This window comes from Rhinoderma darwinii, chromosome 2 (genome assembly GCF_050947455.1).
Source record: "Rhinoderma darwinii isolate aRhiDar2 chromosome 2, aRhiDar2.hap1, whole genome shotgun sequence".
NCBI lineage: Eukaryota > Metazoa > Chordata > Amphibia > Anura > Rhinodermatidae > Rhinoderma > Rhinoderma darwinii.
In genome coordinates, this window is record NC_134688.1 from 1,993,754 (window position 1) to 2,021,337 (window position 27,584).

Genomic DNA, 27,584 nt, shown 5'->3' on the forward strand with positions numbered 1-27,584 from the left:
GACGGTGGAGGATCAAGTAGAAGGTGGAGGATCCAGGAAAGGGTGGAGGATTCAATAAAGGGTGGAGGAACCAGCAGAGGGTGTAGGATCCAGGAAAGGGTGGAGGATTCAATAAAGGGTGGAGGAACCAGCAGAGGGTGTAGGATCCAGGAGAGGGTGTAGCATTCAGGTGAGATTGGAGGATTCAGGAGAGGGTGGTAGATCCAGGAGAGGGTGGAGGATCCAGGAGAGGGTGGCGGATCCAGGAAAGGGTGGAAGATCAAGGAGAATGTGGAGGGGGTGGAGGATCCAGGAGAAGGTGGAGGATCCAGGAAAGGGTGGAGGATCATGGATAGGGTAGAGGATCAAAGATCCAGTAGAGGTTAGAGGATCCAGGTGAAAGTGGAGGATCCATGAAAGGGTGGAGGATTCAAGACAGGGTGGAGGAACGAGCAGAGGGTGTAGAATCCAGGAAAGGGTGAAGCATTCAGGAGAGGGTGGATGATCCAGAAGAGGGTGGTAGACTCAGGAAAGGGGGGAGGATCCAGGAGAAAGTGGACGATCCAGGAAAGGGTGGAGGATCAAGGAGAGGGTGGAGGATCCAGGAGAGGGTGGAGGATCCAGGAGAGGGTGGATGATCCAGCAGTGGGTGGAGGATTCAGCAAAGAATGGAGGTTCAAGGATAGGGTTGAGGATCAAGTAGAAGGTGGAGGATTCAGGAGAAGATGGAGGATCTAGAAAAGGGTAGAAAATTCAAGAAAGGGTGGAGGATCAAGGAAGGGGTGAAGCATTCATGGGAAGGTGGAGGATTGAGGAGAGGTTGAAAGATCCAGGAGAGGGTGGAGGATCCAGGAAATAGTGGAGGATCAAGAATAGGGTAGAGGATGAAAGATAGGGTGGAGGATTCAGGAGAAGATGGAGGATGCAGGAAAGGGTGGCAGATCTAGCAGAGGGTGGAAGATCAAGGAAAGGGTGGACGATTAAGGAGAGGGTGGACGATCCAGGAAAAGATCGCTGGCCGCCATTTTGCAGATTAGAAATAGGATCACATGACCTTGACGAGCTTCCCCATAATACCTTGCAGGCAGCCTTTCCAAATGCCTTGACACCAGAGAGTCATACACTCATTTCTAGGGCACTTGCGGTTCACAGCAAATTTATTTGGACTATATCGGACGGCCAAAAGACCGAATCGGTCCCAGAATTAGTTTTGTGAAATGTGCTCGTCTCTAGACTGAAGGCCTATTATTTAACATTCATCTGTATAATGGTTGACCTCACAGATGGTCCCTGCTTAGGGTTGCCACCTTTTACACCCAAAAAATACCCGTTCAAGGTTTATTGACGCGTGCCGGTCTTTGGCGTTCCTTGCAGCATTTTTTTTAGCGGAACCGTCATGTGTAAATACACGCCAATATGGTTAAAAAAAGAGTGGGTGCGGGGCTGGGGGCATGACGTCACACTAAGGCTTGGTTCACACTGAGTTTTTTGACAGGCAGAAAAAATTAGCTTCAAAATTCTTCCAGGAATTTATTTTTATTTACCAGCGTTCTGGACGATTTTTTCCCGCATTTTTTTTTTTCACGTCTTTTTCTGCCTCATCGATTTCAATGAGAGGTCATAGACGGAAACTGCTCGAATAAAGAACAAGGCCGTTTCTTTCTTTTCTTACGAGCAGCCAGGGAAAAAAAACGCCACTGCCTCCCATTGAAATCACCTTCCCCATGCCATCTCCCGCCGGTGCCATCTCCCGCCAGTGCCATCTCCCGCCGGTGCCATCTCCTACTCGTGCCATCTCCCGCCGGTGCCATCTCCTACTAGTGCCATCTCCCGCCGGTGCCAATCTCACACTTGCCCTTGTCCTGATGTTCCTAGGGCTGGGAGACCTGGCAAAGGAGAAGCATTCATTCCAAAAAGGAAGTGACGTGACTGCGCGCGCACAATGGCCGCCACCTCCTATCACCAGTAAATGTGTTATCTGCAATGACCCCCCCAGTGTTAATACCGGTGACCCTCCTCCTGCTGTATCATCTACACTGAGGTCTTTCTGTCATGGTCTGAAGTGTGCGGGGGGGGGGGGGCGTCCTCAGCGTCTCCGGGCTGCGCTTACACATCACGCGTCTGCTATTTACACACAGGATCTAGAGATTGGACAGATAACGCGGCAGCGCTCCCGCCACAACCTTATATGTCTATAATCTCCAGTGCAGGTTGTGGCACATTCAAGACAGCAAGCACGTATAGTGAAATCTGTGCCAAGAAGGGTCGTTGTGGGTGTGATTGTCAGAGGGTGTCGCGGGCGATCATTGACTGCTTCCATCTTGAAGGACCGGACATCACCCATCGTATGGTCACATTACAGGTACATGCCCTATAGAGTATAAACACCCGTGCCGAGCGCCCGCCCCTTCACCACAGACGTGACAAGTCCGTGAAATCTCCCGTACACAAGAAGAAGACGGAGGAAAACGTCAAGAGAAATCACGAAGCTCCGCGCCACGTTATTATAGATCGCAGAGCATTGTGTAGGACGTCCGCTTCAGGTGCGACAGACAAGACGGGAATATGGAGCGGTGTAATATCTGCGCGGCTCATCCGACCATCAACATCCCACCGTCCGTCAGTCCAGTCTTACAATCCTCCATGACGCTTACAGAATCTGAACTGCGATAATTCACTCACGTGTGCGCCATTTTCTCATGTGGTGGCTTCACTTTGATATAGACCTGATATTATATGAAATGATCACACGTCATAGACAATGTCGGGCCGTCAGTTTCCTCACAGATAACGCAGAACACGGGGGGAGATATTTCTGTCGTATTTACGTTATTTTGCGTCCATGTGGAACCTACAGTGTGTATAGAGCCGGTGCAGTGCGGAATCCCCCTCTACCCCCCAATCTGATGACCTGGTCCTGGTGGTCCGGTTCTGGGGTCTCATGGTGGATCTGGAAACTCTGCACATTCAGTCTCTATTTATAAGACCTCGTCCACATTACACAGAAAATAACGTACAGGAACCATCAAGAAGACCCCGTGTGTTGTATGGTGGGAGCTCCATGGATCGGGGAGGATGGGGGACCAGGCAGGTGGGTCGGTACAACTTTAACCATTTCCTAAATACAAAATAGTACGAAGAATCCAAAGTAATGACAATCACCCATAATGCATCAGACTCCATGAATGATTGTGCCGCTATATACACATGGACGCTGCACAGTCTCTGCTGAGAATACTTTATTCTGACACAAGAATCACCACATATAATAAATATGACATCATCTGCAGCTTCATCTCCTCTCAGATATGACATCATCTGCAGCTGCATCTCCTCTCAGATATGACATCATCTGCAGCTGCATCTCCTCTCAGATATGACATCATCTGCAGCTTCATCTCCTCTTAGATATGACATCATCTACAGCTTCATCTCCTCTCAGATATGACATCATCTGCAGCTGCATCTCCTCTCAGATATGACATCATCTGCAGCTTCATCTCCTCTCAGATATGACATCATCTGCAGCTGCATCTCCTCTCAGATATGACATCATCTGCAGCTTCATCTCCTCTCAGATATTACATCATCTGCAGCTGCATCTCCTCTCAGATATGACATTATCTGCAGCTGCATCTCCACTCAGATATGACATCATCTGCAGCTGCATCTCCACTCAGATACTGCAGGGCCCAGACACGGCTCGGGTTTAGTCCAGAAATGTTAGAGCGGTCTCGAAGGCCTCTCCAATGACACGACAGGCCATCACTAATTCTACTGGTTGGTGCAGATACAACAACAATCCCATATACAATATATAACATAGACTATCAGCATTTACTTACAGCAACATATTTATAACCTGTGTCAGTGCAATAAGGACCATGGTGTGCGAGGGAGTCAGGTGAATATGTCAACACTTATTGTCACCTCTGGACATAAAGTCATCGGATTCTAGATTTTTTTCTTACATACATGGAGCATTATAACCATCAATCACATAGGAAGCTCATGTATGCACGGCGCAGGGCGATGGCATCATGTGACAACAACATATAGCGCCGGACATCGACCAAATCCAGAGGGTATAAACCCAACATTACAGGGTAATGTTCAATGCAAAAACCTAATAAGTTGTATGGAATATGTTCACTATATGGCCAAGCCTATGATCAGCATGCACAATGCCAGGCGGCGGCTGAAGTGGTGTAAAGCATGTCGTCACTGGTTTCTGGAGCAGCGTGTTTTCTGGAGTGATGACTATAGTTATGTACAACACTAGGAGTCCCTGCCTCGCTGTAATCATGTTTTCAGTACGGGACAGCAGTTCCACGGAGAGGCAGGGACTCCTAGCGTCGTACATAACTATGACCCCGGCTCCCTGCACTGTGTTTGGTCCGGGACTTGCGGCCGAAATACGTTCCATCCATTACGGACCGAACACGCTCATGTGAACCCAGCCTAACACTTGGCGAGGGAGGGTTTCTGGGCGGTGGCTGTTTTCCATGGGTCGGCCCTTTTTTTCCAGTGAAGGGTTAATGCAACAGAAGACAAAGACATGTTATACAATTGTGGCTCCCAGCTTTGTGGTAATAGTTTGGGGTTCCAGTTTTTCTGTTCCAGCACGACTGCGCCCCAGTGCACAAAGCGAGGACTATAAAGACATGGGGTGAGGAGATTGTTGTGGAGGAACTCGTGGGGTTTCACATAGTCCTGACCACAACCCTATACAACATACAACCCCGTACAACACAACCTCGTACTACACACAACCTCGTACAACACACAACCCCGTACAACATACAAACACGTACAACCCACAACCCCGTACAACACACAAACCCGTACAACCCACAACCCCATACAACACACAACCCCGTACAACACACAACCTCGTACAACACATCGTACACCACACAACCCCATACAACACACAACCTCGTACAACACACAACCCTGTACAACACACAAACCCGTACAACCCACAACCCCGTACAACACACAACCCCATACAACACACAACCTCGTACAACACACAACCCCGTACAACACACAACCCCGTACAACACACAACCTCGTACAACACATCGTACACCACACAACCCCGTACAACACACAACCTTGTACAACACACAACCCTGTACAACACACAAACACGTACAACCCACAACCCCGTACAACACACAACCCCATACAACACACAACCTCGTACAACACACAACCCCGTACAACACACAACCCCGTACAATACACAACCTTGTACAACACAACCTCGTACAACACACAACCCCGTACAACACACAAACCCGTACAACACACAACCTCGTACAACACATCGTACACCACACAACCCCGTACAACACACAACCCCGTACAACACACAATCCTGTACAACACACAAACCCGTACAACCCACAACCCCGTACAACACACAACCCCATACAACACACAACCTCGTACAACACACAACCCCGTACAACACACAACCCCGTACAACACACAACCTCGTACAACACATCGTACACCACACAACCCCGTACAACACACAACCTTGTACAACACACAACCCTGTACAACACACAAACACGTACAACCCACAACCCCGTACAACACACAACCCCATACAACACACAACCTCGTACAACACACAACCCCGTACAACACACAACCCCGTACAATACACAACCTTGTACAACACAACCTCGTACAACACACAACCCCGTACAACACACAAACCCGTACAACACACAACCTCGTACAACACATCGTACACCACACAACCCCGTACAACACACAACCCCGTACAACACACAATCCTGTACAACACACAAACCCGTACAACACACAACCCCGTACAACACACAACCCCGTACAATACACAACCTCGTACAACACACAACCCCGTACAACACACAAACCCGTACAACACACAACCCCGTACAACACACAAACCCGTACAACCCACAACCCCGTACAACACACAACCCCGTACAACACACAACCCCGTACAACACACAACCCCGTACAACACACAAACCCGTACAACCCACAACCCCGTACAACACACAACCCATACAATACACAACCTCGTACAACACAACCTCGTACAACACACAACCCCGTACAACACACAAACCCGTACAACACACAACCCCGTACAACACACAAACCCGTACAACCCACAACCCCGTACAACACACAAACCCGTACAACCCACAACCCCGTACAACACACAACCTCGTACAACACACAACCCCGTACAACACACAACCCCGTACAATACACAACCTTGTACAACACACAACCTCGTACAACACAACATTGTACAACACACGACCCCGTACAACACACGACCTCGTACAACACACAAACCCCCGTACAACACACAAACTCGTACAACACAACATCATACAACACAACATCGTACAACACACAAACTCCGTACAATACACAAACCACGCACAACACACAACCCATACAACACACAACCCCGTACAACACACAACCTCGTACAACACAACCTCGTACAACCCACAACCCCGTACAACACACAACCCCATACAACACACAACCCGTACAACACACAACCCGTACAACACACAACCCCGTACAACCCACAACCCTGTACAAAACACAAACCCCGTACAACACACAAACCCTATATAACACACAACCCCATACAACACACAACCCCATGCAACACACAAACCCCGTACAACACACAACCTCGTACAACACACAATCTCATGCAACACACAACAACATACAACCCCCATACAACATGTCTGGTATGAATTGGAAAGCCATTTGCGAGACAGACCTTCTCCCCAAAACATCAAGTCCTGAACCCACAATCGGGCACAATTTCCCCCAGACACCCCAGCTCATACAGGTGCTAACTGATCCTTTGGAGTGAACTGGATCCGTGAACAGAATCATTTACTCCGTCTTCTTCCTCCATCACAACCTCCTGGTGGTTTCTCCTCTAACGGCTTCTAAGTAAAAAGAAAGAAATGGAAGGAAATAAAACCTTCACCTGTTTCCCCCGAGGACCTTCCGATCATGATATGGTAATTACTGCTGTTGACGTCTCTCCATCGTGTTCCAGGCCGAGCTCTCCTCCCCGGTCTCCTCTAATCCTACAATTAATGGGGTTCATGTATCAGTGACACAATAAATGTTTGATTTTTCCCCCACGTACCGGGCAGGAGGCCGGGGGTGACGATACAATACCGGGATGTATGTGCCGCCATTTTTACTTGCGCCATTTTTCTGTCGTTGATACATGAGAACCAGAAAGAAGAAACTTCCTATGAATGTTCGGTCTTCCTGAGTGGCCGCCATGTCTTCCAAGGACTCTGGTGGAGCCGCCGGTCACCCTCGACCTTCAGGATCTCCTTACTCTTTAACTATTGCCTATTCTGGCCCCTTGCCATGTGGTGTCTGGAGCTGCACAGCAGTAAGACCGCGCGTCCTCGGCACTGCTATGACGGGTGTGTAACAGGACCTCTCCCTCCAAGGTCGCCGCGCACAGGCCCCGGAGCCCGTCGTGGGTGTTGCAGCGTGGCGCGGGGATATCAATGACCTTCGTCTCAGCAGCCGGTCCAGGACTTAATCTGCTCGGCAAGGACACCCCGGAGCGGCGCAGCGTCCGCCGGGCTGATCACACAGCTCAGGAGGGTTAACGCCGCTGTCACGTGGCAGCCGCCGGTCACTTCTACCTTATTATCATTTATAATATTCAATCAAGTGCAGAACGTCCCTGACAAGAGAGACGGATGAATCCCGATATACAATGACAGATCACGTCCTGGAGGGTTCACCGCGAAACAGCTGCCGCCAAAAGACGATGAATGGACAAAAGGGTCAGCTGACGCGACGGCCCGTGTGCTGTATAGAGCCTATATATCGTGTCCACCCCATCTACTAACGGGGTCTCAACAAAAGGGGATATCCAACACCCCATCATCATGTGATGTGACGTCGATGACTCCGTAGGAGACCATGAAGATCGGGACTGAATGTGGAGTATAAATATATAGATCCCTTTCCTCCTGGGCGGGACTAAGTGGTCACGTGACTGGGTCCTTCTGACAACTTTTGGGTATTGATAAATAACGTGAGGGGGTGGAGCCTGACAACTTTTGGGTATTGATAAATAACGTGAGGGGGTGGAGCCTGACAACTTTTGGGTATTGATAAATAACGTGAGGGGGTGGAGCCTGACAACTTTTGGGTATTGATAAATAATGTGAGGGGGTGGAGCCTGACAACTTTTTGCTTCTTGAGGAGTTGACACAATCGGAGGGGAAGAATCATGGGGACTGCAGTTCTTCTATATCGTAAATGTCTACCAGATATAGCAGTATCAGTTTCTCACTGGGCACAGCTCGTGGTAATATCACAATTAATGATCTACTGTGTTACATAGGACTGCAGGTGTCATGATGCAGTATCAAAGAATGAAGTGACCCGTTCAGCTCTGCTACATGTGCCTGCCTGTTCCTGTAGGTTACATCACTGCTGGCACTCACATCTCCCCGCGCTGCCCCATTAGATGAGGATTCATGTATTTCTTGAGTCGCCCGCCCATGCGTGTGATGCGCCCGGATTCCTGCCCGGGGCTCTGATATCAGGGGGATATCGTCGCTGCTCACTGATATATTATTCATCCTCGCTGGTGAAATATTTATTGCGGATGTTTAAGGGAAACAAAAAGCAACCTAGAGATCCAGCGGTGAAGACGCAAAACGCCCAACAAGCCGACCGCAGAGTCAGCACCGCCGAGTATTGTACATCCAACCGCCAGCCGCCAACCAGCCGCCAACCAGCCGCACTGTGACCACAATCCAATCCCCTACCTCTATCACTCCCATCATCCTGACCCCAGGAGCTCACAATCTAATCTATATCTCACACACAATGTATCACTCCCATCATCCTGACCCCAGGAGCTCACAATCTAATCTATATCTCATACACAATGTATCACTCCCATCATCCTGACCCCAGGAGCTCACAATCTAATCTATATCTCACACACAATGTATCACTCCCATCATCCTGACCCCAGGAGCTCACAATCTAATCTATATCTCACACACAATGTATCACTCCCATCATCCCTGACCCCAGGAGCTCACAATCTAATCTATATCTCACACACAATGTATCACTCCCATCATCCTGACCCCAGGAGCTCACAATCTAATCTCCCGATCTCACACACAATGTATCACTCCCATCATCCTGACCCCAGGAGCTCACAATCTAATCTCCCGATCTCACACACAATGTATCACTCCCATCATCCCTGACCCCAAGAGCTCACAATCTAATCTCCTTATCTCACATACAATGTATCACTCCCATCATCCCTGACTCCAGGAGCTCACAATCTAATCTCTCTATCTCACATACAATGTATCACTCCCATCATCCCTGATCCCAGGAGAACACAATCTAATCTGTTTGTCTCTCACATACTTGAGCTAATTTCATAGCAATGTAAATATTCTATCGGGAAGTTTTTGGCGTTTGGGAGGAAACCGGGGGGAGAACACATTGATGTTGTCTGCGGTTGGGTTTAAAGCCAGGACCCAAGAGCTGTAAAATAACAGTAAGGTAACAATAAGGTAACAGTAAGGTAACAATAAGGTAACAGTAATTTAATGGTAAGATAAGGTAACGGTAAGGTATTAGTAAGGTAACATTAAGATAACAGTAAGGTAAAGGTAAGATGACAGCAAGATAACAGTAGGGTAACGATAAGGTAACAGTAAAGTAACAATAAGGTAACGATAAGGTAACAATAAGGTAACAGTAAGGTAACAGTAAAGTAACGATAAAGTAACAGTAAGTTATCAGTAAGGTAATATGGTAACGATAAGGTAACAGTAATATAATGATAAGGTAACGATAAGGTAACGATAAGGTAACAGTAAAGTAACGATAAGGTAACAGTGCTGATGACGGTCCCTACTTCTGATAGGACAGATTAATCATATGATACATAACAGCTTCTTATAATTGGTTTTCTGCATTGAACATCCAAATATAAGTGACCCCTTCACACAGCTATAGATCCCATGACATCATATGGGTGTCCTCAATCCTATAACACGGAACCTCCTCGCCGGCTGCACCCCACAGTTTCTATATTACACTATATTACAACATGGAGAGGTATCACATTATGGATCCTCGGCCCCACAGTGATATTATGTGTCGATGACATCACACAACGAGACGACACTAGCGGAAGAGGAGGAACCTGTGCTCCATCACTGCTGCTCTTTAAGGCGTTCAGTGCCACAAATAACCGGGGCGAAATCTGAGATCCACAGCGCTCGCCCTACACTAACATGATGAACATCCTCATTGCACTTTCACGTGAGGCCACGACGGGGGATGTGTCTTGTTGGTCTATAATGTTGGTCCTTAGGTGGGATACACAATCCTTCATGTGAGGAGCAGCGCTCAGGAAGGCCCCAAGCTGCTGACAGTGGTGTAGCTGAACTTGGAAAGTGAGGCCCCCGTGGCACCTATATCCTCCTCCGGCTCACGAAAACGCCGACAAGGTTTAACGCAACCAGCAAATGTGGCCAGAAAAGCTTTACGGAAGCGCTTGTTCATGAAGCAGTAGATGATCGGGTTGACACAAGCGGAGGTGTAAGACAGGAGGTGGATGAAGGATATGGGGGCTCCGGAGAGCATATCAAACGCCGACTTCTCGTCAAAGGCCTTCCAGGTGTTGGCAACGTAGATAGGCATCCAACAAATGAAGAACATGGCCACGATGACTATCAGCATGCGGATGACTCGTTTCTTAGCCATGAGTTTGGCTTCCGAGTTGTTGATGCGAGCGCGGTCCATCTTGGTGCAGACGCTTGGCGTCAGGGTCGACATCTCCATGGTGTTACGTCGTTTGTTGACTTGGATGTAGCAGCCATCGCCCTCGTCACAGTTGGTGGCCGATGTTGATATGGCGACACTGACCCCATTCTTATTGGCTGCAAGATCAAAGACAAAACATTAGGTTTTTGGCTCAAAGTTGCCATAAATAGAAGAACAAAGTGGAGGTGGAAAGGACATCTGTCGGGACTACAGATCCAACATTTATTTCCTTACTTAATGACCACGGTCGTCCTATCTGTCAATCATGGGCCCCTGCCATGCCGTCGGTCCCAAAACTGAATGTAGTATTGTCGTGGCAAAACTGCCCCCTCACCAATACCCCTCCTATGACACCACCCTAAGTCCGTCTGGTTCAAACACCCTATAAGAGAACTTGATGAGCGCATCGGAAGGGGTCCAATCAGGGCCCCATCCTCACCCTGGACGACCTGGTGCAGCTACTGAGGTCCAGGGATGTGTCACGAGACATTGAACAATCCTTCAAGTCAGTCACGACCACCAGACAGTCCCAGTGGATAGCATGGGACCAGCTAGTCATTGTAGGACCCGTGAAAAGAGAAGGGACTGCCATGTGTCCCAAGCAGAGGTTATAAGTCAATCCACATCAGGGAAAAGTTCTCACACCATTCATATGGGGCTTAGATCTGAGCCGTACAACGAATGCCGGGAGGGAAGATAACAGATTTCATGACTTTCCAGCAGTAGCGTAGCTAGAGGGGTAGCAGGGGGGACGGTGGCCAAGGGCCAGTCCACCGGGGGTGGTGTGTCCCGGTTTCATCTGTACCTGTGTCCTCTGGACGCAGATACAGTTGAATTCAATGCTGGAGCACAGAGCCAACGGCTCATTGCTCCAGCATTCACTTTGTAGTGCCATCTGCGCAGAGCCACACACTGCACAGAGCGGAGGAGCAGACAGATCTCCTCCACCCGTCGTGGGAACGGGGATAGATAAATATTTATTTTATTATTTTTTATTAGGCAGTAAACTGTAGGGGGGAGTTATGGGGACATTATACTGTGTGGGGGCAGCTATGGGGGCATTATACTGTAGGGGGGAGTTATGGGGACATTATACTGTGTGGGGGCAGCTATGGGGGCATTATACTGTGTGGGGGCAGCTATGGGACATTATACTGTGTGGAGGCAGCTATGGGGGCATTATACTGTATGGTGGCAGCTATGGGGACATTATACTGTGTGGAGGCAGCTATGAGGGCATTATACTGTGTGGAGGCAGCTATGGGGGCATTATACTGTGTGGGGGGCAGCTATGGGGGCATTATACTGTGTGGAGGCAGCTATGGGGGCATTATACTGTGTGGAGGCAGCTATGGGGTATTATACTGTACGGGGGCAGCTATGGGGGCATTATACTGTGTGGAGGCAGCTATGGGGTATTATACTGTGTGGAGGCAGCTATGGGGACATTATACTGTGTGGAGGCAGCTATGGGGGACATTATACTGTGTGGGGCAGCTATGGGGTATTATACTGTGTGGAGGCAGCTATGGGGGACATTATAATGTGTGGAGGCAGCTATGGGGTATTATACTGTGTGGAGGCAGCTATGGGGACATTATACTGTGTGGAGGCAGCTATGGGGGCATTATACTGTGTGGAGGCAGCTATGGGGACATTATACTGTGTGGAGGCAGCTATGAGGACATTATACTGTGTGGAGGCAGCTATGGGGGACATTATACTGTGTGGAGGCAGCTATGGGGGACATTATACTGTGTGGGGGCAGCTATGGGGCATTATACTGTGTGGGGTCAGCTATGGGGACATTATACTGTGTGGGGCAGCTATGGGGACATTATACTGTGTGGGGGCAGCTATGTGGACATTATACTGTGTGGGGTCAGCTATGGGGACATTATACTGTGTGGGGGCAGCTATGGGGACATTATACTGTATGGAGGCAGCTATGGGGGCATTATACTGTATGGTGGCAGCTATGGGGATATTATACTGTATGGGGCAGCTATGGGGGCATTATACTGTGTGGGGGCAGTTATGGGGCATGATAATGTATGGGGCAGCTATGGGGGCATTATACTGTGTGGGGGCAGTTATGGGGCATGATAATGTATGGGGCAGCTATGGGGGCATTATACTGTGTGGGGGCAGCTATGGGGCATTATACTGTATGGTGGCAGTTATGGGGCATGATAATATATGGGGCAGCTAAGGGCATTAGACTGTATGGTGGCAGTTAAGGGGGCATTATGCTGTTTGTGGGCAGCTATGTGGCATTACACTGTAGGGGGCAGCTATGGGGCATTATACTGTATGGGGCAGCTATGGGGACAATTTACTGTGTGGGGGCAGCTATGGGGGCAATATACTGTGTGGAGGCAGCTATGGGGGACATTATACTGTGTGGGGGCAGCTATGGGGACATTATACTGTGTGGAGGCAGCTATGGGGACATTATACTGTGTGGGGGCAGCTATGGGGGCATTATACTGTATGGGGCAGCTATGGGGGCATTATACTGTATGGGGGCAGCTATGGGGGCATTATACTGTGGAGGCAGCTATGGGGACATTATACTGTGTGGGGGCAGCTATGGGGGCATTATACTGTGTGGAGGCAGCTATGGGGACATTATACTGTATGGGGCAGCTATGGGGCATTATACTGTGTGGAGGCAGCTATGGGGGCATTATACTGTGTGGGGGGCAGCTATGGGGGCATTATACTGTGTGGAGGCAGCTATGGGGACATTATACTGTGTGGGGGCAGCTATGGGGACATTATACTGTGGGGGGCAGCTATGGGGGCATTATACTGTGTGGAGGCAGCTATGGGGACATTATACTGTGTGGAGGCAGCTATGGGGGCATTATACTGTGTGGAGGCAGCTATGGGGACATTATACTGTGTGGAGGCAGCTATGGGGACATTATACTGTGTGGAGGCAGCTAAGGGGGCATTATACTGTATGGTGGCAGCTATGGGGCATTATACTGTATGGTGGCAGCTATGGGGACATTATACTGTGTGGGGGCAGCTATGGGGCATTATACTGTATGGTGGCAGCTATGGGGCATTATACTGTATGAGGCAGCTATGGGGCATTATACTGTGTGGGGGCAGCTATGGGGCATTATACTGTGTGGAGGCAGCTATGGGGACATTATACTGTGTGGAGGCAGCTATGGGGGACATTATACTGTGTGGGGGCAGCTATGGGGACATTATACTGTGTGGAGGCAGCTATGGGGACATTATACTGTGTGGGGGCAGCTATGGGGGCATTATACTGTATGGGGCAGCTATGGGGGCATTATACTGTATGGGGGCAGCTATGGGGGCATTATACTGTGGAGGCAGATATGGGGACATTATACTGTGTGGGGGCAGCTATGGGGGCATTATACTGTGTGGAGGCAGCTATGGGGACATTATACTGTATGGGGCAGCTATGGGGCATTATACTGTGTGGAGGCAGCTATGGGGGCATTATACTGTGTGGGGGGCAGCTATGGGGGCATTATACTGTGTGGAGGCAGCTATGGGGACATTATACTGTGTGGGGGCAGCTATGGAGACATTATACTGTGGGGGGCAGCTATGGGGGCATTATACTGTGTGGAGGCAGCTATGGGGACATTATACTGTGTGGAGGCAGCTATGGGGGCATTATACTGTGTGGAGGCAGCTATGGGGACATTATACTGTGTGGAGGCAGCTATGGGGACATTATACTGTGTGGAGGCAGCTAAGGGGGCATTATACTGTATGGTGGCAGCTATGGGGCATTATACTGTATGGTGGCAGCTATGGGGACATTATACTGTGTGGGGGCAGCTATGGGGCATTATACTGTATGGTGGCAGCTATGGGGCATTATACTGTATGAGGCAGCTATGGGGCATTATACTGTGTGGGGGCAGCTATGGGGCATTATACTGTGTGGAGGCAGCTATGGGGACATTATACTGTGTGGAGGCAGCTATGGGGACATTATACTGTATGGTGGCAGCTATGGGGGCATTATACTGTATGAGGCAGCTATGGGGCATTATACTGTATGGTGGCAGCTATGGGGACATTATACTGTAAGGTGGCAGCTATGGGGCATTATACTGTATGGGGCAGCTATGGGGCATTATACTGTGTGGGGGCAGCTATGGGGCATTATACTGTATGAGGCAGCTATGGGGCATTATACTGTGTGGGGGCAGCTATGGGGCATTATACTGTGTGGAGGCAGCTATGGGGACATTATACTGTGTGGAGGCAGCTATGGGGACATTATACTGTATGGTGGCAGCTATGAGGACATTATACTGTGTGAAGGCAGCTATGGGGACATTATACTGTGTGGGGGCAGCTATGGGGCATTATACTGTATGGTGGCAGCTATGGGGGCATTATACTGTATGGTGGCAGCTATGGGGGCATTATACTGTGTGGGGGCAGCTATGGGGCATTATACTGTATGGTGGCAGTTATGGGGCATGATAATGTATGGGGCAGCTAAGGGCATTAGACTGTATGGTGGCAGCTAAGGGGGCATTATGCTGTTTGTGGGCAGCTATGTGGCATTACACTGTAGGGGGCAGCTATGGGGACATTTTACTGTATGGGGCAGCTATGGGGCATTATACTGTGTGGAGGCAGTTATGGGGACATTATACTGTGTGGAGGCAGCTATGGGGGCATTATACTGTGTGGAGGCAGCTATGGGGCATTATACTGTGTGGAGGCAGCTATGGGGACATTATACTGTGTGGAGGCAGCTATGGGGGCATTATACTGTGTGGTGGCAGCTATGGGGGCATTATACTGTGTGGGGGCAGCTATGGGGGCATTATACTGTGTGGTGGCAGCTATGGGGACATTATACTGTGTGGGGGCATCTATGGGGACATTATACTGTGTGGGGGCAGCTATGGTGGGCATTATACTGTGGAGGCAGCTATGGGGCATTATACTGTATGGGGCAGCTATGGGGACATTTTACTGTGTGGGGCAGCTATGGGGGCATTATACTGTGGAGGCAGCTATGGGGACATTATACTGTGTGGGGGCAGCTATGGGGGCATTATACTGTGTGGTGGCAGCTATGGGGGCATTATACTGTGTGGGGGCAGCTATGGGGGCATTATACTGTGTGGGGGCAGCTATGGGGCATTATACTGTGTGGTGGCAGCTATGGGGGCATTATACTGTGTGGGGGCAGCTATGGGGGCATTATACTGTGTGGTGGCAGCTATGGGGGCATTATACTGTGTGGGGGCAGCTATGGGGGCATTATACTGTGTGGGGGCAGCTATGGGGGCATTATACTGTGTGGGGGCAGCTATGGGGCATTATACTGTGTGGAGGCAGCTATGGGGACATTATACTGTGTGGGGGCAGCTAAGGGCATTAGACTGTATGGTGGCAGCTAAGGGGGCATTATGCTGTGTGGTGGCAGCTATGGGGACATTATACTGTGTGGGGGCCGCTATGGGGCATTATACTGTGTGGAGGCAGCTATGGGGGCATTATACTGTATGGTGGCAGCTATGGGGCATTATACTGTGTGGTGGCAGCTATGGGGGCATTATACTGTGTGGGGGCAGCTATGGGGCATTATACTGTATGGTGGCAGTTATGGGGCATGATAATGTATGGGGCAGCTAAGGGCATTAGTCTGTATGGTGGCAGTTAAGGGGGCATTATGCTGTTTGTGGGCAGCTATGTGGCATTACACTGTAGGGGGCAGCTATGGGGCATTATACTGTATGGGGCAGCTATGGGGACAATTTACTGTGTGGGGGCAGCTATGGGGCATTATACTGTGTGGAGGCAGTTATGGGGACATTATACTGTGTGGAGGCAGCTATGGGGGCATTATACTGTGTGGAGGCAGCTATGGGGCATTATACTGTGTGGAGGCAGCTATGGGGACATTATACTGTGTGGAGGCAGCTATGGGGGCATTATACTGTGTGGAGGCAGCTATGGGGACATTATACTGTGTGGGGGCAGCTATGAGGACATTATACTGTGTGGGGGCAGCTATGGGGACATTATACTGTGTGGGGGCAGCTATGGGGGAATTATACTGTGTGGGGGCAGCTATGGGGACATTATACTGTGTGGGGGCAGCTATGGGGGAATTATACTGTGTGGGGGCATCTATGGGGACATTATACTGTGTGGGGGCAGCTATGGGGACATTTTACTGTGTGGGGCAGCTATGGGGGCATTATACTGTATGGGGCAGCTATGGGGCATTATACTGTGTGGAGGCAGCTATGGGGGCATTATACTGTGTGGAGGCAGCTATGGGGGCATTATACTGTGTGGGGGCAGCTAAGGGCATTAGACTGTATGGTGGCAGCTAAGGGGGCATTATGCTGTTTGTGGGCAGCTATGTGGCATTACACTGTAGGGGGCAGCTATGGGTCATTATACTGTATTGGGCAGCTATGGGGGCATTATACTGTATGGGGCAGCTATGGGGGCATTATACTGTATTGGGCAGCTATGGGGAATTATACTGTGTGGGGCAGCTATGGGGGCATTATACTGTATGGGGCAGCTATGGGGCATTATACTGTGTGGAGGCAGCTATGGGGACATTATACTGTGTGGAGGCAGCTATGGGGGCATTATACTGTGTGGAGGCAGCTATGGGGGCATTACACTGTATGGGGCAGCTATGGGGGCATTATACTATGGGGGGGCAGCTATGGGGGCATTATACTGTGTGGGGGCAGCTATGGGGACATTATACTGTGTGGAGGCAGCTATGAGGGACATTATACTGTGTGGAGGCAGCTATGGTGCATTATACTGTGTGGAGGCAGCTATGGGGACATTATACTGTGTGGAGGCAGCTATGGGGACATTATTCTGTGTGGAGGCAGCTAAGGGGGCATTATACTGTATGGTGGCAGCTATGGGGCATTATACTGTATGGTGGCAGCTATGGGGACATTATACTGTGTGGGGGCAGCTATGGGACATTATACTGTATGGTGGCAGCTATGGGGACATTATACTGTATGGTGGCAGCTATGGGGCATTATTCTGTATGAGGCAGCTATGGGGGCATTATACTGTACGGGGGCAGCTATGGGTCATTATACTGTGTGGAGGCAGATATGGGGGCATTATACTGTGTGGAGGCAGCTATGGGGACATTATACTGTGTGGGGGCAGCTATGGGGCATTATACTGTATGGTGGCAGCTATGGGGGCATTATACTGTATGAGGCAGCTATGGGGGCATTATACTGTGTGGGGGCAGCTATGGGGACATTATACTGTACGGGGGCAGCTATGGGGACATTATACTGTGTGGGGGCAGCAATGGGGGTATTATACTGTATGGGGCAGCTATGGGGGCATTATACTGTGTGGGGGCAGCTATGGGGCATTATAATATATGGAGGACAGCTATAGGGGAATTATACTGTATGGTGGCAGCTATGGGGGCATTATACTGTGTGGAGGCAGCTATGGGGCATTATACTGTATGGGGGCGGCTATGGGGCATTATACTGTATGGGGCAGCTATGGGGGCATTATACTGTGTGGGGGCAGCTATGGGGGCATTATACTGTGTGGAGGCAGCTATGGGGACATTATACTGTGTGGAGGCAGTTATGGGGACATTATACTGTATGGTGGCAGTTATGGGGACATTATACTGTTTGGGGGCAGCTATGGGGGCATTATACTGTGTGGAGGCAGCTATGGGACATTATACTGTGTGGTGGCAGTTATGGGGACATTATACTGTGTGGGGCATTATACTGTGTGGGGGCAGCTATGGGGACATTATACTGTGTGGAGGCAGCTATGGGGACATTATACTGTGTGGAGGCAGCTATGGGGCATTATACTGTGTGGGGCAGCTATGGGGACATTATACTGTGTGGAGGCAGCTATGGGAACATTATACTGTGTGGTGGCAGCTATGGGGGCATTATAATATATGGAGGACAGCTATAGGGGCATTATACTGTATGGTGGCAGCTATGGGGCATTATACTGTATGGGGCAGCTATGGGGGCATTATACTGTGTGGGGGCAGCTATGGGGGCATTATAATATATTTAGGACAGCTATAGGGGCATTATACTGTGTGGAGGCAGCTATGGGGACATTATACTGTGTAGAGGCAGCTATGGGACATTATACTGTGTGGAGGCAGCTATGGGGACATTATACTGTGTGGAGACAGCTATGGGGGCATTATACTGTGTGGGGGCAGCTATGGGGCATTATACTGTATGGGGCAGCTATGGGGGCATTATACTGTATGGGGCAGCTATGGGGGCATTATAATATATGGAGGACAGCTAAAGGGGCATTATACTGTGTGGAGGCAGCTATGGGGACATTATACTGTGTAGAGGCAGCTATGGGGGCATTATACTGTGTGGAGGCAGCTATGGGGGCATTATACTGTGTGGAGGCAGCTATGGGGACATTATACTGTGTGGAGGCAGCTATGAGGACATTATACTGTGTGGGGGCAGCTATGGGGACATTATACTGTGTAGAGGCAGCTATGGGGCATTATACTGTATGGGGCAGCTATGGGGGTATTATACTGTATGGGGCACCTATGGGGGCATTATAATATATGGAGGACAGCTATAGGGGCATTATACTGTGTGGAGGCAGCTATGGGGGCATTATACTGTATGGGGGCAGCTATGGGGACATTAAACTGTGTGGTGGCAGCTATGGGGGTATTATACTGTGTGGGGGCAGATATGGGGACATTATACTGTATGGGGGCAGCTATGGGGGTATTATACTGTGTGGGGGCAGATATGGGGACATTATACTGTGTGGTGGCAGCTATGGGGTCATTATACTGTGTGGCGGCAGCTATGGGGAAATTATACTGTGTGGTGGCAGCTATGGGGACATTATACTGTGTGGGGGCAGCTATGGGGCATTATACTGTGTGGAGGCAGCTATGGGGACATTATACTGTATGAGGCAGCTATGGGGACATTATACTGTGCGGTGGCAGCTATGGGAGCATTATACTGTGTGGAGGCAGCTATGGGGACAATATACTGTGTGGAGGCAGCTATGGGGGCATTATACTGTGTGGAGGCAGCTATGGGGGCATTATACTGTGTGGAGGCAGCTATGGGGCATTATACTGTGTGGAGGCAGCTATGGGGACATTATACTGTGTGGAGGCAGCTATGGGGACATTATACTGTGTGGAGGCAGCTATGGGGCATTATACTGTGTGGAAGCAGCTATGGGGCATTATACTATGTGGGGGCAGCTATGGGGCATTATACTGTGTGGAGGCAGCTATGGGGCATTATACTGTGTGGAGGCAGCTATGGGGCATTATACTGTGTGGAGGCAGCTATAGGGGCATTATACTGTGTGGAGGCAGCTATAAGGGCATTATACTGTGTGGAGGCAGCTATGGGGCATTATACTGTGTGGAGGCAGCTATGGGGCATTATACTGTGTGGAGGCAGCTATAAGGGCATTATACTGTGTGGAGGCAGCTATGGGGCATTATACTGTGTGGGGGCAGCTATGGGGGCATTATACTGTGTGGAGGCAGCTATGGGGCATTATACTGTGTGGAGGCAGCTATAAGGGCATTATACTGTGTGGAGGCAGCTATGGGGCATTATACTGTGTGGGGGCAGCTATGGGGCATTATACTGTGTGGAGGCAGCTATGGGGACATTATACTGTGTGGAGGCAGCTATGGGGCATTATACTGTGTGGAGGCAGCTATGGGGCATTATACTGTGTGGAGGCAGCTATGGGGCATTATACTGTGTGGAGGCAGCTATAGGGGCATTATACTGTGTGGGGGCAGCTATGGGGGCATTATACTGTATGGGGCAGCTATGGGGGCATTATACTGTGTGGTGACAGCTATGGGGCATTATACTGTGTGGAGGCAGCTATGGGGGCATTATACTGTGTGGAGGCAGCTATGGGGCATTATACTGTGTGGAGGCAGCTATGGGGCATTATACTGTGTGGAGGCAGCTATGGGGACATTATACTGTGTGGAGGCAGCTATGGTGACATTATACTGTGTGGAGGCAGCAATGGGGACATTATACTGTGTGGGGGCAGCTATGGGGACATTAAACTGTGTGGAGGCAGCTATGGGGGCATTATACTGTGTGGAGGCAGCTATGGGGGCATTATACTGTGTGGAGGCAGCTATGGGGGCATTATACTGTGTGGGGGCAGCTATGGGGACATTATACTGTGTGGAGGCAGCTATGGGGGCATTATGCTGTGTGGAGGCAGCTATGGGGGCATTATACTGTGTGGAGGCAGCTATGGGGGCATTATACTGTGTGGGGTCAGCTATGGGGGCATTATACTGTGTGGAGGCATCTATGGGGGCATTATACTGTGTGGAGGCAGCTATGGGGGCATTATACTGTGTGGAGGCAGCTATGGCGACATTATACTGTGTGGGGGCAGCTATGGGACTTTATACTGTATGGGGCAGCTATGGGGGCATTATACTGTATGGGGCAGCTATGGGGGCATTATAGTATATGGAGGACAGCTATAGGGGCATTATACTGTGTGGAGGCAGCTATGGGGACATTATACTGTGTGGAGGCAGCTATTGGGCATTATACTGTGTGGAGGCAGCTATTGGGCATTATACTGCGTGGAGGCAGCTATTGGGCATTATACTGTGTGGTGGCAGCTATGGGGACATTATACTGTGTGGAGGCAGCTATGGGGCATTATACTGTGTGGGGGCAGCTATGGGGACATTATACTGTGTAGAGGCAGCTATGGGGACATTATACTGTGTGGGGGCAGCTATGGGGACATTATACTGTTTGGGGGCAGCTATGGGGACATTATACTGTATGAGGCAGCTATGGGGGCATTATACTGTGTTGGGGCAGCTATGGGGACATTATACTGTACGGGGGCAGCTATGGGGCATTATACTGTGTGGAGGCAGCTATGGGGGCATTATACTGTACGGGGGCAGCTATGGGGCATTATACTGTGTGGAGGCAGCTATAGGGGCATTATACTGCGTGGAGGCAGCTATTGGGCATTATACTGTGTGGAGGCAGCTATGAGGGACATTATACTGTGTGGAGGCAGCTATGGGGGCATTATACTGTGTGGAGGCAGCTATGGCGGCATTATACTGTGTGGAGGCAGCTATGGGGGCATTATACTGTATGGAGGCAGCTATGGGGGCATTATATTGTGTGGTGGCAGCTATGGGGCATTATACTGTGTGGGGCAGCTATGGGGGCATTATATTGTGTGGTGGCAGCTATCGGGACATTATACTGTGTGGTGGCAGCTATGGGGGCATTATACAGTATGGGGCAGCTATGGGGCATTATACTGTGTGGGGCAGCTATGGGAACATTATACTGTATGGTGGCAGCTATGGGGGCATTATACTGTGTGGGGCAGCTATGGGGACATTATACTGTGTGGGGGCAGCTATGGGACATTATACTGTATGGGGGCAGCTATGGGGGCATTATACTGTGTGGGGCAGCTATGGGGACATTATACTGTATGGTGGCAGCTATGGGACATTATACTGTGTGGGGGCAGCTATGGGACATTATACTGTATGGTGGCAGCTATGGGGGCATTATACTGTATGGGGCAGCTATGGGGCATTATACTGTGTGGGGGCAGCTATGGGGACATTATACTGTGTGGGGGCAGCTATTTGCCATTATACTGTGTGGGGGCAGCTATGGGGGCATTATACTGTGTGGGGCAGCTATGGGGACATTATACCGTGTGGGGCAGCTATGGCGACATTATACTGTGTGGGGGCAGCTATGGGGGCATTATACTGTGTGGAGGCAGCTATGGGGACATTATACTGTATGGGGAAGCTATGGGGACATTATACTGTGTGGAGGCAGCTATGGGGACATTATACTGTGTGGAGGCAGCTATGAGGGCATTATACTGTGTGGGGGCAGCTATGGGGACATTATACTGTGTGGGGGCAGCTATTTGGCATTATACTGTGTGGGGGCAGCTATGGGGAGATTATACTGTGTGGGGGCAGCTATGGGGCATTATACTTTGTGGAGGCAGCTATGGGGACATTATACTATGTGGGGCAGCTATGGGGACATTTTACTGTATGGTGGCAGCTATGGGGGCATTATACTGCATGGGGCAGCTATGGGGCATTATACTGTGTGGGGGCAGCTATGGGGACATTATACTGTATGGGGCAGCTATGGGGACATTATACTGTATGGGGCAGCTATGGGGCATTATACTGTGTGGGGGCAGCTATGGGGACATTATACTGTATGGGCAGCTATGGGGACATTATACTGTGTGGAGGCAGCTATGGGGACATTATACTGTGTGGAGGCAGCTATGGGGGCATTATACTGTGTGGAGGCAGTTATGGGGACATTATACTGTGTGGGGGCAGCTATGGGGGAATTATACTGTGTGGAGGCAGTTATGGGGGCATTATACTGTGTGGAGGCATCTATGGGAGCATTATACTGTGTGGAGGCATCTATGGGAGCATTATACTGTGTGGGGGCAGCTATGGGGACATTATACTGTGTGGAGGCAGCTATGGGGACATTATACTGTGTGGAGGCAGTTATGGGGACATTATACTGTGTGGGGGCAGCTATTTGGCATTATACTGTGTGGGGGCAGCTATGGGAACATTATACTGTGTGGGGGCAGCTATGGGGCATTATACTGTGTGGGGGCAGCTATGGGGACATTATACTGTGTGGGGGCAGCTATGGGGACATTATACTGTGTGGGGCAGCTATGGGACATTATAATGTGTGGGGCAGCTATGGGGGCATTATACTGTGTGGGGGCAGCTATGGGGGCATTATACTGTGTGGGGCAGCTATGGGGGCATTATACTGTGTGGGGGCAGCTATGGGGGCATTATACTATGTGGAGGCAGCTATGGGGCATTATACTGTGTGGAGGCAGCTATGGGGACATTATAATGTGTGGGGCAGCTATGGGGGCATTATACTGTGTGGGGGCAGCTATGGGGGCATTATACTGTGTGGGGGCAGCTATGGGGGCATTATACTATGTGGAGGCAGCTATGGGGACATTATACTGTGTGGAGGCAGCTATGGGGTCATTATACTGTGTGGGGGCAGCTATGGGGGCATTATACTGTGTGGGGGCAGCTATGGGGGCATTATACTGTGTGGGGGCAGCTATGGGGGCATTATACTATGTGGAGGCAGCTATGGGGGCATTATACTGTGTGGAGGCAGCTATGGGGACATTATACTGTGTGGAGGCAGCTATGGGGTCATTATACTGTGTGGTGGCAGCTATGGGGTCATTATACTGTGTGGGGGCAGCTATGGGGGCATTATACTGTGTGGTGGCAGCTATGGGGACATTATACCGTGTGGGGCAGCTATGGCGACATTATACTGTGTGGGGGCAGCTATGGGGGCATTATACTGTGTGGAGGCAGCTATGGGGACATTATACTGTATGGGGAAGCTATGGGGACATTATACTGTGTGGAGGCAGCTATGGGGACATTATACTGTGTGGAGGCAGCTATGAGGGCATTATACTGTGTGGGGGCAGCTATGGGGACATTATACTGTGTGGGGGCAGCTATTTGGCATTATACTGTGTGGGGGCAGCTATGGGGAGATTATACTGTGTGGGGGCAGCTATGGGGCATTATACTTTGTGGAGGCAGCTATGGGGACATTATACTATGTGGGGCAGCTATGGGGACATTTTACTGTATGGTGGCAGCTATGGGACATTATACTGTATGGTGGCAGCTATGGGGGCATTATACTGCATGGGGCAGCTATGGGGCATTATACTGTGTGGGGGCAGCTATGGGGACATTATACTGTATGGGGCAGCTATGGGGACATTATACTGTATGGGGCAGCTATGGGGCATTATACTGTTTGGGGGCAGCTATGGGGACATTATACTGTATGGGCAGCTATGGGGACATTATACTGTGTGGAGGCAGCTATGGGGACATTATACTGTGTGGAGGCAGCTATGGGGGCATTATACTGTGTGGAGGCAGTTATGGGGACATTATACTGTGTGGGGGCAGCTATGGGGGAATTATACTGTGTGGAGGCAGTTATGGGGGCATTATACTGTGTGGAGGCATCTATGGGAGCATTATACTGTGTGGAGGCATCTATGGGAGCATTATACTGTGTGGGGGCAGCTATGGGGACATTATACTGTGTGGAGGCAGCTATGGGGACATTATACTGTGTGGAGGCAGTTATGGGGACATTATACTGTGTGGGGGCAGCTATTTGGCATTATACTGTGTGGGGGCAGCTATGGGAACATTATACTGTGTGGGGGCAGCTATGGGGCATTATACTGTGTGGGGGCAGCTATGGGGACATTATACTGTGTGGGGGCAGCTATGGGGACATTATACTGTGTGGGGCAGCTATGGGACATTATAATGTGTGGGGCAGCTATGGGGGCATTATACTGTGTGGGGGCAGCTATGGGGGCATTATACTGTGTGGGGCAGCTATGGGGGCATTATACTGTGTGGGGGCAGCTATGGGGGCATTATACTATGTGGAGGCAGCTATGGGGCATTATACTGTGTGGAGGCAGCTATGGGGACATTATAATGTGTGGGGCAGCTATGGGGGCATTATACTGTGTGGGGGCAGCTATGGGGGCATTATACTGTGTGGGGCAGCTATGGGGGCATTATACTGTGTGGGGGCAGCTATGGGGGCATTATACTATGTGGAGGCAGCTATGGGGGCATTATACTGTGTGGAGGCAGCTATGGGGACATTATACTGTGTGGAGGCAGCTATGGGGTCATTATACTGTGTGGTGGCAGCTATGGGGTCATTATACTGTGTGGGGGCAGCTATGGGGGCATTATACTGTGTGGTGGCAGCTATGGGGACATTATACTGTGTGGGGGCAGCTATGGGGAATTATACTGTGTGGAGGCAGCTATGGGGACATTATACTGTGTGGGGCAGCTATGGGGGCATTATACTGTGTGGGGGCAGCTATGGGGGCATTATACTGTGTGGGGCAGCTATGGGGGCATTATACTGTGTGGGGGCAGCTATGGGGGCATTATACTATGTGGAGGCAGCTATGGGGGCATTATACTGTGTGGAGGCAGCTATGGGGACATTATACTGTGTGGTGGTAGCTATGGGGGCATTATACTGTGTGGGGGCAGCTATGGGGACATTATACTGTGTGGTGGCAGCTATGGGGTCATTATACTGTGTGGTGGCAGCTATGGGGGCATTATACTGTGTGGGGGCAGCTATGGGGGCATTATACTGTGTGGGGGCAGCTATGGGGACATTATACTGTGTGGAGGCAGCTATGGGGGCATTATACTGTGTGGAGGCAGCTATGGGGTCATTATACTGTGTGGTGGTAGCTATGGGGGCATTATACTGTGTGGGGGCAGCTATGGGGACATTATACTGTGTGGTGGCAGCTATGGGGACATTATACTGTGTGGGGGCAGCTATGAGGGACATTATACTGTGTGGAGGCAGCTATGGGGACATTATACTGTGTGGGGGCAGCTATGGGGACATTATACTGTGTGGGGGCAGCTATGGGAGCATTATACTGTGTGGAGGCAGCTATGGGGGCATTATACTGTGTGGAGGCAGCTATGGGGACATTATACTGTGTGGGGCAGCTATGGGGGCATTATACTGTGTGGAGGCAGCTATGGGGACATTATACTGTGTGGAGGCATCTATGGGGGCATTATACTGTGTGGAGGCAGCTATGGGGACATTATACTGTATGGGGTCAGCTATGCGGACATTATACTGTGTGGAGGCAGCTATGGGGACATTATACTGTGTGGAGGCATCTATGGGGGCATTATACTGTGTGGAGGCAGTTATGGGGACATTATACTGTGTGGAGGCAGCTATGAGGGACATTATACTGTGTGGAGGCAGCTATGGGGCATTATACTGTGTGGAGGCAGCTATGGGGACATTATACTGTGTGGGGCAGCTATGGGGGCATTATACTGTGTGGAGGCAGCTATGGGGACATTATACTGTGTGGAGGCATCTATGGGGGCATTATACTGTGTGGAGGCAGCTATGGGGACATTATACTGTATGGGGTCAGCTATGCGGACATTATACTGTGTGGAGGCAGCTATGGGGACATTATACTGTGTGGAGGCATCTATGGGGGCATTATACTGTGTGGGGGCAGCTATGGGGACATTATACTGTGTGGAGGCAGCTATGGGGACATTATACTGTGTGGAGGCATCTATGGGGACATTATACTGTGTGGGGGCAGCTATGGGGGCATTATACTATGTGGAGGCATCTATGGGAGCATTATACTGTGTGGAGGCAGCTATGGGGACATTATACTGTGTGGGGGCAGCTATGGGGACATTATACTGTGTGGGGCAGCTATGGGGGCATTATACTGTGTGGGGGCATCTATGGGGGCATTATACTGTGTGGGGTCCGCTATGGGGACATTATACTGTGTAGGGGCAGCTATGGGGACATTATACTGTGTGGGGGCATCTATGGGGGCATTATACTGTGTGGGGTCAGCTATGGGGGCATTATAATATATGGAGGACAGCTATAGGAGCATTATACTGTGTGGGGTCAGCTATGGGGACATTATACTGTGTGGGGACAGCTATGGGG

At 50.1% G+C, this 27,584-nt stretch overlaps 1 protein-coding gene across 1 annotated transcript in view; it reads right to left on the minus strand.

Moving 5' to 3' along the window:
- Window positions 1-4,976: 4,976 nt before the first annotated feature.
- CCKBR (cholecystokinin B receptor) overlaps window positions 4,977-27,584 on the minus strand; it is a 123,577-nt gene continuing 100,969 nt past the window's right edge. The window contains exon 5 of the mRNA XM_075851271.1: window positions 4,977-10,991. Coding sequence (XP_075707386.1) covers window positions 10,459-10,991 — 533 coding nt within the window. The 3' untranslated portion in view covers window positions 4,977-10,458. The remainder of the gene's footprint in view (window positions 10,992-27,584) is intronic.